The following is a 12,312-nucleotide window of genomic DNA, read 5'->3' as shown; positions in this document are numbered from 1 at the left end:
AAATGCAGCAAAAGATTGAGGTAGACCCTCTGATAGCAGAGGAGCAGAAGGAGCCTCAACTTTGTAGATTGATTTGAAACTGAAATCAGGGGTGAGGCACCTAATGCTTTGGCACTTAACCCACAGAAAAGCCCATGGAGGATGATGTCCTTGAGCACTGCAGTGAGGAATGTGGAATAAAGAGGGTGGACCACTCCTGCCATGTCCCTGCGGATGTCGCTTCCAATGAATGTGACCAGAAGCAGTTGTAGGAAGCGATTACTCACTCCAACATTTAGACTTTGGGCTGTCTGCCGCAAACCTAAGCCTTTCCCATCATGCTAGCTCCTGCACCGAATGCAATGGGTTCTACATAAACAGCCACCTCAAGTTCAACGCCAGTTTAACCCAAAAGGGGGCTTCTTGCTTTTGATTTTCCCTACTCTGCAAATTAAGGCTGTAACTTGGTAAATAACTTCCAGGCCACCTTCCAAGCCCTCGGCATGCCTCCTTTTACAAGTCTCCATGATGTTCCTCAAAGAAATGCTACAGGAAGCCAAACATCTTGTAAAAGATATCAACTTTATTACCACATGAGTCTCTCTTGACTGGGTTTCCTTTCCAGCATGTATCCTCTTCTAATGCTCCTGCATTATCCATATTGCATTGATGGCAAACCACTACCGTATTATACCTAAATGCTCACTATCCCCACGCTTGGAGGCTTGATTGTACCAGGTGCGAAACCCAGTAATGTCATACATGAAAACATAGCATAAGTCTTTTCTGTCAGTGTCCTAAGACTCTGAAATGGTACCGAACTCCTAAAAGACTTGCGTGTAGTCCTTCTGCTACACTATAAGGAACTTAAGATGCATCTTTTTTGGCACAATCTAGGCCATTGTCAGGCAATAGTGTAGTTCACGTTTTTCTTTTAATAAAGGGTACTTTTTAAACTTGTGCCCGCAAATACTTTTTCTTAACAGTGAAGAAGGTCCGCAGTGTGAGCCTCTGGAATGAGCACCACAAAGTTGTGGTCCTGTGACTCCAAGATGTGCTATGTGCAACCCAGGACTGTGAATGGCTTAATAACAAGTTTTTGCAATCTCTGGGGATGGAGTGTCAGACAGAAAGAGGAGGTGTCAAACAAGACGGGGGTATCAAATGCGTTTGGGACGTGGTGACAAAATGGATGGTAGAGTGCCAAAGAGGCGGAGAATGCAAGGACAGAGTATGTGGGTCCAGTGTACACATCGAAAATCTCTGGCTGCAGCACTGAGACCAAACACGCTGATACCCCCCTGGACTGAAGAAGTTTCAAGCTCCAAGGTCCACCCGTGGAGGGAGATGCTATCCCCCTCCTTACAAACCCTAAGCCTCATCTTACCCCTCCTGTCTTCATTATAATGCATGTTTTCTGTAGCCCTTTCTCAATGCATTGCTCTGCTGCTTGTATATATCCCAAACAAAATAAGAGACCAAATAAATAATATTGTCTTAATGACAGTAATAGGGGTCTTTCCAGGCCTCACTTGGACCACCTTATTTTCAGTCTCTAGGAACCTTTCTTCATTGTCCTGGCCATTTCCGATACCCCTTGCCCACACATCCGTATGGTGAAACTTCAAGCTTCCAAGAGTCCTTATGAAAGAGATTCTTTCTTTCATATCACCCTAATGTTGCCTGTTTGGTCACTTCTTTTCACTATTGTGTTACAGTCTCAACTCTTTATCACATTCTACTGATTCTCAATTTCTTCTCTTCCGTGTAATGGGTTGTAGAGGCTTCCAGTGAGATTACAACATTTTGGCCAATGTATGACCTGTTTTGCTAAATGTGCAAATCTGCCTGTCACCCTATTTAACCCCTTCCCCATTCCCTTTTGACTAAATTTATCTTATTGGTGAAAAGGTTGCTGAATATCTGACATCAGGATGACAATTATTGGAAATCGGGCGAGGTTAGGGGCAACCTTCAGGTTTTTTTCATTTGTCTGTGTTTTTCTTTCAGATGGCTAATAATGTGTAAATCACAACAGTAAACTCTGTTTTTTTAATTCCAAGTTTACATCCAATTACTGATACATTATTACATTTGTAAAATATGCAGCATTTTAGTTTATTCTTAAGTCCAATTGAGAGCACCTTCACTTTCTCGGAAATATTGAGCAATTTTCCCAGGATAAAAAACTTCCGAAACATCAGTGTTTGCATTTCGGTTATCTGAAACAAAGGTTGCTATTTTTCTCAGTCACCTGTGCTTCAGGGGTGATCTCTGAACCTGTTGGCCGTCAGTTGAAGGGCTGATCGAAGGCACCATATTTTTTGAATTTATGAACCAGCACAACTAGCCGTACATTTAAGCCAGGATCTTGGGTGGCAGTGAGCTCAGTGGAGATGACCTCCAAGGTAAAGAGCTTCGGGGAGAGGATGTGGTCTGTCGGCTACGCTGCCGACTTTGGTGCTAGAAACCAGGGTTCGAGCCTCGAGGCCGCGTCCACATCCTGTGATTCTGGGCAAATCACTTAATCTCCCCGTGCCTGAATGCGTAATGTAAATACGGTGCTCATGTACAGCGCTCCAATACCTTCGGGTCGAGTTAGCGCTATATAAATATACAAAAGAAAAAAAAAGAATATGGACGCTGGACAAGGTGGTTTAGGTGGGACCAAAGTGTTCTGGCTGCTAGTGTAGGTTCTTGGTAGGAATATAGTGAGCCCATGTCTGCCAGGTAAAAATAAGATATTCTGTAGTCCACTTTGAATACTACTGTCAGCAGTTTGTGAAGGACTCTCTTTTAAAATGTATTCATTTTATTGACAACATGAGAAAATGCAGTTTCAACTGAATGAAGGGCACGCAAGTAGACATCTTAGTTTGGGGCAAGCGTTCAGCAGCCCATCTTCTACTGGCAGGCATTCTCAGTAATCTGAGATGCCAAAAACATGGCACTGATGTTGGCACACACCATCGTGAAAGTCTCGAGCCCGCTTGTTTCTAGCAGACCTTAATAGTTTCTGATGGCCTACTTGTGTGCGGCTCCTAGGACTGCCTGTCCTGTTTCTGCCGGTGCTTTATCTGACTTTCTCTCACCTTTGCCTCTAGTTAACTGCGGTGCCACTGTCTCTCAGCTCGTAGTTTCCTGCCATCTGGTCTCTTAGCACTCAATTCATCTTTTGAGCTACTTTTACTATATAATTGAAGTGTGTTATACATCCTGCTGTCATTGTGGTCTTCTGGTATGTGGCAGGGCGTTGTTTGTGCAGAACTACTTTCTTCAGGCTTTGTGGTTATCAAAAAAGAGAAATCAAGCAAAAAATAGTGTTCTCTCGCAGTCAGGGTTACTCATGTTCAAGAAGCAACAGTAAAACTGACAATATGAACTCCTGAAAGCGCCCTACCTGCTTGTCTGTCTGTCTGTCTTGTTTACAAAATTGTATCAGGCAAACCTCCTCACTGGTTCAATGAGCCCCTTTCAGAAACACATATATCTGCAACCACTAGTTCACATTTTGAATCTGGCGGCCGAACCTTTGGAGCCTTTCATCCTTCTGAGGTTGATACAGTAGGTAGCATTAATACCACTGATCACTTACACAGCACCTTCCACAAGACAGGAATATGCTTATGGTGTTGTCATATGAAGTATTAGCTCATTTCTTAGTTGTCCTCATTTTATCCACAACAGAAAGATGAAATGCCGAGGCAGCCTTGCTAGGATTTGAACCAAGTGACCTATAGTTTACAAAGGCCTCCGCAGCAGCCACTTATTCAACTTTGCTATCTTACCATTTAGTTAAGCGGAGCAACAATTGATTTTGCAGCACTTGTGAATTTTACAGTTTTCTCCTTATTTGGTACTCCTTTTTTTTTATTTATAGGAGGAAAGCAAACCAGCACGGACGAGCCGCATCTAATGATGAACCACCCGTACACGGTGCCGTCATCTCCCTTCACTTCTCTGCAGCCTCCGGTGAGCTCCCGCGCTTTTCTGCACGCTGCTTTGCTTGAATGAGACCCTGCGCGTGCATAGCTGTTTCCTGTTCTGTGGCTAGAGCTGCTACGAGGTGATGCACCTAAAGAGGAAGGTTTTTAGTCTCTTTCAAGTGAACAATACAGCAGTGTCATCCCCCACTTCTCTTGTCAAACGCAGCCCTCTTATAATCATTCTGGAAGGTTCTAGCGCGAAAACTCGACGGGTTCTTGTAGCGTAAGCGCAGTGGCACTAAGCGAAGTTTTCACACCGCCCCCTGCATTTTTTAATCAGGGTTTTAGCCACAAGATAGGAGCCCTTGGTTTACAGTCTCACTGAGGAAGGCCCTCTTCAGAGCTTCAGTGAATGTTACAAGTCGTTAATGGAGGTGTTAAGCCCCTTCTCATTAAGCGAGCAACTTGAGTGCCACACACACATTGCTGGCATCCAGACATTTTTATTACCAAACACGTATTTGTGGTAAACTATTTCAGTAAATAAATATGATTGCCTTTATCAAGCGTCTATGATTTTGTTTCATTTCCCCCAAAAACTTTATTATAAATGTGAGCTGCGCAGAGTTTGTGTAAAAGCATATGGGCTGTGTTCAAGTTATTTCTGCTGTGAATTCTAAGCTCTCCCCTACATCCGTACATGTGCTGTTTAATTGTTACACGACATTTAGTTAGCTTGCAGCAGGCTTAGAGCCTGCCCGCTCATTGCTTAGTATTGGTTGGCTGTACTGTCACTCTCACTTGCTTGTTTCTTATTCGTTAGCTTCTGTGAGCTCTTTAATTTCTTCTGAGGGGCCATAAAAGAAAAAAGAAAGAGGGAAAGTTGGAATAGAATGCACCAGAAAACGAGCATTTCCAATGCAATAGATTTCGCATTTGTTAAAGTTAGAGCTGTTGGTGTTGAAAATGACAATGTTTTTTACTTTTGCTTGTTTATTTGCAGTGGTGTGATTATATTTGCATAGCGCTATTGCGATTGGTATGACCTGTCGGTGCTAGAGAACGAGTCAATGGGAAATAGGCTATGAGGGAGGGAAGATAAGAGTAATATGCTTTGCTGAAAAAAAAAGTAACAACATTCTGGAAAAAGTAAACACTCAAACACCTATAGGGAATGCAAGATCAAGTGAAGCATGTGAAATGTAAGCAGGAACAACATGGTTACAGCGGGGCTCGCAGACTGCAGTGACGTGCCGCTGACAATGGAACTACACAGGGAGATGCAGCTCCGAAGCTCCAACTAAAATATGAAGCGCCTAGTCCCTGGGCCCTGATGGGTTCATAATCCAATTTTACAAAAGATTTTTGACTACATTTGTGATGTTCATTTTGGAGCCCTAGTTTAATTCCTTTGAGGCCAAGAGGGCGACATCGGAGATGATGACAGAAGCTGGCGCACCTAGACAAATTAAGCTATATTGTAGGTCATACAATTAGCGATAACACCAAACAAGTGGTCTATCCCATAAACGATACTCTTAGTCTTGGGGGAAAAGTGGTGCTTCTCTTACTCAATGCCATGAGGCACTTCATCAACTGGAGTGGGGGTTTCTGTACAGGACTATGAAAGCGTTTGGTTTTTGCCCTAGACACATAAAGATGATCTGGGCATGCTATACAGGCCCTGAAGCCAGAATGAGGATTGATGGACAGGTGTCTCAAATAGTTAATATAAAGATGAGGGAGAGGCAGTGTTTCCACCTCTCCCCCTCTACTCTTTTCACTGGGATTGAAATCCCAGGTTTAAAGAAAATGTAATAACCTCATTATCAATGGGACGTGACTAGGACCAGATCATTTACAATTAACTATAAGCATAAAATCAGCAGGGAGCTATTTAGTCTTAGCAATAATACAAGAAAGAACTTACTAGGTGGCACACCCTATAAACATCATGGCATGGATGTTTGACTTCAGTGAAAAGGACACTTTTGCTTAAGGCGCTTTTTTATGGCAGCACTCAAACAGAAAATCACATGCATGCCGTTCACTGGAAGAGGGAAAAAGCTTAGGGTAGCCTATTTTAAATTTTCCAACATCTTACTTGTGCTGGGGTGGGAGTACCGGATCTTTTGACACACTGTAAGCTGCACAACTTAGATATATGTCAGATTGGTGAAAAGAGAAAACAATTTTCACACTATCTTCTTCAGTGGGCTGGGAAAAGCGATTTTGAGGCAACACCCGGTGCGTCCACCTTTTGTGCTTGAGCGCCTCACCAGCCTCGTTCTGAGCCACTGTGAGCAACTCTGCCCCAGAGAGAAAGAACAGCTGCATGGCTGGTGCCAGGGCAGTCAAGCTTTTGCGGTAGGTGCAGGCAGCGGCTGTCTGCCCATGCTGGCCTGCAATCTGTGCTTACAGGGAAAGGAGCAAAGGTAGCCGACTAACTTTTATTCTGGACTTATCACCTGCTGTACCAATGGTGAATTGAAAACGGGTCCTTAAGGCAGTAGAAATAAAAAAAACTGTTGCTATGGTGCTTCCAATCAGTAATTACAAATGTAAACCTTAACTGAGCATAACAAAAACGTTAAGCGTGAAAAGGTAACATATGTCTGGGGTTCTAAAGGCACATACGCTAGTGAATCTGGAAAACACAGGGAAGAGGAACTCTGCAAAGAAGCGCTGAAGCCTAAACTGAAGACGTAAACCATTTGGTGGCGCTCAATGTCTAAACGACTTAAGCAAGCCTCCCGCTATAGTGCACATAGGCGCGCCATCTTTGATGTTCCCCTATAGAAAGCCCTATCCTTTAAATCTACCAACTTATTTATATTTTTGGGGCAATACAAGAGACCCTGCGCATGAACACGTGTTATATAAATTTTTTAAAATAACAATTACAGGATGTTGCCCTTGTGAAGCGGCGTTGGGCAGGAGGTGATGTTGTGTGTGTATGTGCAGAGAGGGCCAAGCCAAGAAGTGCTGAAGCAACATGAGGGCGGGGACAGAAGCACAGCAACACAGGCTCTCCTCTCCCCAAACACTAAACAAAGCCCAGTGCCTCCGCCACAGCTCAGGTAAAGCGCTCACTTACTAGACAGCAAACTGACAATATGAGGAGCCGGGGAGCAGCTTACACATGTTATGTCAATGTGTGTAACATTCAAGCTTGGAAAAAACATATTGAACTGAGCATGTCCACCCTCATCTAAACAACAGTGTTAAGCGGCTATGAGATACAAGAGGAATCACCCCGTAATGTTTAAATGCTGCATTTGTGTCGAAGGGTGGTGGGAGGGCGGAATTAGTGACGGGAGTAAAACAACTACATTAAAAAAAGTTTGCTAAAACACAGATAAGGAATGTTAGAGTAAGGAGACTATGCTCAGCCGGTGCTCCTTAGTCATGACCCGAAGTGCCATATCGGCTGAGTGAACGACTTAGGGGCCAGCAAAAAAAGAGCGACACAGCAGTGAATCAAAGGCAAGTAGCAGGCGGGAATAAAGTGGTTTGGTTGAATACAACAGGTCTTGCAGACAGTGCATGCGTGCTGCCTCGGCTCGTCCTCAAAAGGGACAGTATGAAGTGCAAGTGGGATGAGAATGTGTGAAGATGAAAGATGGGGAAAACATAACAGAAAAGAGAAAATTAAGCCCCTACATTACTTAAATAAACAGTTTGTACCCCATCAGAAATTATCTATATAACTCTTCTGCTTACATTTTGAACAGGTATCTAACTATATGCTGTCACATGAGCGTTCATGGCGAGACTATGCTCCGGAGCAGCCCCACCCTGACTTACCTTACCAGTGTGCAGGTGTCCCATATCCTGCACGTGCGCATCACTGGCAGGGATCCGCTTGTGATCCAGGTAAGAACATTTTGACAATTTTGACTACATTGCTTAAATGTATCTGCGATAACTTGCAAAATGATGCACTTCAAACTCTGTGAAAATGTATGCGCAATAACCCTCCACCGTTGTAGTAAATGTACTGGGTTACATGCCTTCTGAATAGAGAAAGCCTTCTCTTAAAGAATAGGAATCTCTGGGCCTTTTGAAAACATTAGTTGGCTACCGTCTGGCTGAACATTTGAATTGTGAGAAAATTTGCAAAAAATGGACAACAGTCTGGGTACGAACAGTTGTATTTACTGGAAATCGAAATTCAACCAATACCTTGATCATAACTTATGGTAATCATGCTGTCCTGCATGTTAATGGCTTCTAAAGTATACACACAAGAAAACTTCACTGAACCTTGCTGCTGTAGAAGCAGAGTATAGAATTGGCAATGTAGTTGACCAGCTTGTTTCAAATACTGGAGCTTAGAAAGATTGCTCTTGATAGAAAATATCTATATGTACTACTAGTACGCACACAGACTGTGTTTGCCTTTTGTTTGTGAATTTAGGTTACCAGGTGACTGGATCCTTTTATGCTTGTGCACCCTCTGAGGCACAGAGTCCTGGACTCCCAGTAGAGCCAAGCATAAGGTCTGGTGAGGCCATAGCACTGTCTGGTAAGTACATTTCACTCTGCATTTGAAGGTTAAACATCAGGGTCGAACTGGGACAGAAACTAGGCCTGTACACCAAAATAAAAGCGGTCCTCATTAGTGAATCAGATAGCAAAATAAGTGTCCACATTTGCAAAAAGGGCAGTTTTTTAACTTGTAAATGCATGTTGTATAGGTGTTTTACAAGTTATAGGTAACTGGGTGAGTGTATGCTTCCTACAGGCTATGATTTCCTTGTGTGTTTTATTCTGTTTGCTCAAAGCTAATACACTTCTGTTCAAAATACTTTTGATGTTAGTACTTAAACTTAAACATTGAGAAGTTTTGTTTTTGATATTAAAAACTGTTTAACATTTAATTGTTATTGTTTTAGATTTGACTTTAAAAAAAGAATATTACTGCCCTACCAAACTAAACATTCACAGAATCAGGGTTTGGTTTCCTTAAATCATATCATGCATGTTGTAATTTCTCGAACAAAACGATACTATGAGAATAAATACAAAATCCATGATAAAGCCATTACTGGTTTTAGACTGTAAAGTCAGACCTTACACCAGAATGATAAAGCTTAAAAAGTCTTTAAACGTTTTGCTCTCCATTGGTGATTGACATTATCTTTATGGTTTAAATCTCTTTATTGAAGTTTTTAGCACATACAAAAACACTCTCTTGTCTTTTAACATTGCTAAATTCATGACCCTGAAGGGACAAGGCAGATCCGTCAGCGCAATAATGGGTCTGTGCCAATTTAGAGGAACCTTGTATGCACTATAATGAGCAAGAAAAAACAGAACAGTACAAAACACCCTAAACCCTTCCCTTTCCCCTTCCCACCCACCACCCATGTTCCAAGTCCACCATCTAAGCTATCTAGTCTATGCCTGGTCTCCGTCTCTATTCCGTTTGTTGCGTATCAGAGAGGCGTAGTAAGCGGAGATATCGGAGTCAGGTAATTTCCCGAAATTCAGAGGCCAATATGGATAGAAAGGGTTGCCACAGTTCGACATATTTGGATCCCTCCCCCGCTATTGTCAGTGTTAGCTTTTCCATTCCAAGTAGTTGCCACAGTCAGCGTAATCAGCCTGTGAAGGTTGGGATGTGGGAGGTACGCCAGTGTGTGAGTATATTTTGCATTGCTGTGCCCAGCGCAATCGCTGTCTGGGGGCCTCTGCTGGAGCGCAATGGGTAGGTCAGGGGATTTGGGAGGCCTAAAAGAACATAGGTAGGAAATCGTGGAATTTCAGTATCAAAGTGTTTATCTACTTCGTCCAGTACTTGTTTCCAATAGGATTGGATGTGGGCGCACTCCCATAATAAGTGTACCAAAGGGCCTACTTGTTCACAGCCCCGCCAACAGGTCGCTTCTCTAGTGTGGTCCATGGCGTGGAGACGCTCAGGGGTATAATACCAGTAGGTCGCTATCTTTGTGAGGGTTTCAGTGAGTCCCATGTGATAGGCTGAGTGACGTGCTCTATAGTATATGCCCTCCCACTCTTTATGACTGACTGTACTGCCCAGTTCCGTCTCCCAGCGTGCCCGCCTGGAGCTATAAGTGTGAGCATATCTGGCCTGTAGTATCTTGTATAAATTGGATATTAGCTTTTTGTCTGTCGTGCGTGTAATAAGCCATCGCTCATAGGGAAGAAGGTGTCTATCAGCCATGGAGCGGACCTGATCATTGAGCGCCCAATGTCGTGCTTGCATGTACCTAAGTCTCTCCGCCTCAGGCATCCCATATTCTTGTTTAAATTGGTAGAAAGGGATAACCTCCTCTGCGGTATACATGTGGTATAGGAATCGACACCCAGAGGGTCGACTCCTCGCAAAAGCTACCGTGTCCATACCCGGGGTGAAATCTGGGTTGTCCATCAATGGAGTGAGTGGAGACGGGAAAGTGGTAAGTTCGTGCTTAATGTTGGTTTGAGCTCATATCGCCATTGGGACTCGCGTGATATGCAAAGCATATAAGTTAGTGGGTCTGTGTTGTTAGCGAAGAAAGGGGATTTCCTGTAGGGATCTGGCAGCTACCGCCTGATCCTGGAATAACCAGTGTTTCTCTGACTCCCAACGACTCCACTCAACCTGGAGGCACAGTTGTGCTGCCTGAAAGTAGAGCTGTAAATCAGGAAGTCCGAGTCCCCCTCCCTCCGGAGGGAGTGTCACCAGCCTCTGCTTCAGGTGCGGCTTCCGACCATTCCAAATGAACTGGGCAAGTTCTGATTGCGTCTGCTGTATCCAGCCCGAAGGTGGCCTGAGAGGAATAGTATGAAACAGATAAAGGATCTGTGGTAGAATGGTCATCTTGACTGCGGCTACTTTGCCGAGCCCCAACAGAGGGTAATGTTTCCATTGACCCAGTTCCCGCCGGATTTTCTGTCGCAGTAGTGTGTAGTTAGTAATAGCTGTTTTTGAAAGAGAGGAGGCCAACTGGATCCCCAAATACGGGATCGTGTCTGTCGCCCATTGAATGGGGAACAGGCTTTGCAGATATTCCCGGGTGGACCGTGCCAGGGACAAATCCAGGGCAACCGACTTGTCCATATTCACTTTGAACCCGGCAGTTCGTGCAAAGAGTTCTAAGTCCTCTAGGCATGCTGGCAGCGCGCCCCGCGGGATAGATAGTGAAATCAGAACATCATCAGCGTAAAGACTGATCATATGGGTATAACCGCCAAATGTGATCCTGGTGATCGATGGGTTGAGCCGCATCTTTTGGGCCAATGGCTCCATGTAAAGAGCGAAAAGGAGGGTCGACAAAGGGCACCCCTGCCATGTGCCTATCTCAATGGTGAACCGGGAAGATGTGTGTCTGTTTACTCTAACTGTATCCATCGGGAACTTAGAGCAATTCAAAACATATGTGCGGAATTTCACGCCCATCCCCACTCGTTCCAGAACTTGCCCCAAATAGGGCCCGTGGACCCTATCGAACGCTTTTTCGGCGTTCATAGCTAGCATCATGTATTCTCCCTGTGTGCGTGTGGCTTTTTCGATAAGGTGCAGGGCTCGTTTCGTGTTGTCAGAAGTTTGGCGTTCAGGGATGAAGCCCATCTGATCCGGATCAACGAGACTAGGCATATGAGGCGCGAGGCGGGAGGCTAGAATCCCCATGTATAATTTAAGATCTATATTAAGAAGGGAGATAGGGCGGTATGCCCCACACTGAGCCTTGTCCTTTCCTGGTTTGGGGAGCACCGCTATGGAGGCCTCCAGGAGATCTCCCGGTATCGCACCGGGCTCCGAGAAGGAATTAAAGAGTCGAGTGAGGAGAGGGGCGACCTGGGCACAGAACGTTTTATAAAAAACAGCAGAGAAGCCATCTGGCCTGGGTGCTTTCGCTAGTTTGAGGCGCGCAATGGCGGCAATGACTTCTTCTGGTCGAACGTCTCTATCGAGGTAGTCGGCTTGATTTTTAGTTAGAGCTGGTAGAGTGATGGAGTCGAGGAAGGCAGCCCCAATTGAGCTCTCTAGTGGAGAGCTAGCGTAGAGGTTGGCGTAAAAATCACGGAAAGCCTCGGCAATGTCGCTGTCCTCCGAGACACGCTTACCATCTCTCCGGAGAATTTCCTGCACCCTCTGCTTTTGCCTGGTCTCGCGTAGTTTATGAGCGAGAAGGCGCCCGCACCTAAATCCCCCTGTATAATAAGCGTGTCGCAGTCGCAAGGCCGCAAATTCCGCCCTATCCTGGTCGAACGCCGCAAGTTGTTGGCGCACGGCCATAAGTTGCTTCCACACTCGGGGGGCTCCCGTTCTCTGATGCATCTGCTCCAGCTCTCTGGTTTGTTGGGTGAGCTCTTCCCGCTTGCGCCTGCGCTCTACATTGTCTGCAGCTGTAATGGCTATTAACTCCCCCCTAATGACTGCCTTCAGTGCCGCCCA

At 44.8% G+C, this 12,312-nt stretch overlaps 1 protein-coding gene across 4 annotated transcripts in view; it reads left to right on the top strand.

The window, feature by feature from the left end:
* IRF4 (interferon regulatory factor 4) overlaps positions 1 to 12,312 on the top strand; it is a 63,664-nt gene that overhangs the window by 19,257 nt on the left and 32,095 nt on the right. For 2 of the 4 annotated variants that reach the window (XM_085607152.1, XM_085607153.1), the window contains 3 exons: positions 3,860 to 3,951; positions 7,640 to 7,781; positions 8,326 to 8,433. In XM_085607152.1, the coding sequence (XP_085463278.1) occupies positions 3,860 to 3,951; positions 7,640 to 7,781; positions 8,326 to 8,433 (342 nt within the window). The remainder of the gene's footprint in view (positions 1 to 3,859; positions 3,952 to 7,639; positions 7,782 to 8,325; positions 8,434 to 12,312) is intronic. The other 2 variants (XM_085607155.1, XM_085607154.1) reach the window with 1 other exon arrangement.

Source organism: Triturus cristatus, chromosome 5_2 (genome assembly GCF_964204655.1).
Source record: "Triturus cristatus chromosome 5_2, aTriCri1.1, whole genome shotgun sequence".
NCBI lineage: Eukaryota > Metazoa > Chordata > Amphibia > Caudata > Salamandridae > Triturus > Triturus cristatus.
This window is presented reverse-complemented; position numbering and strand designations above follow the sequence as displayed.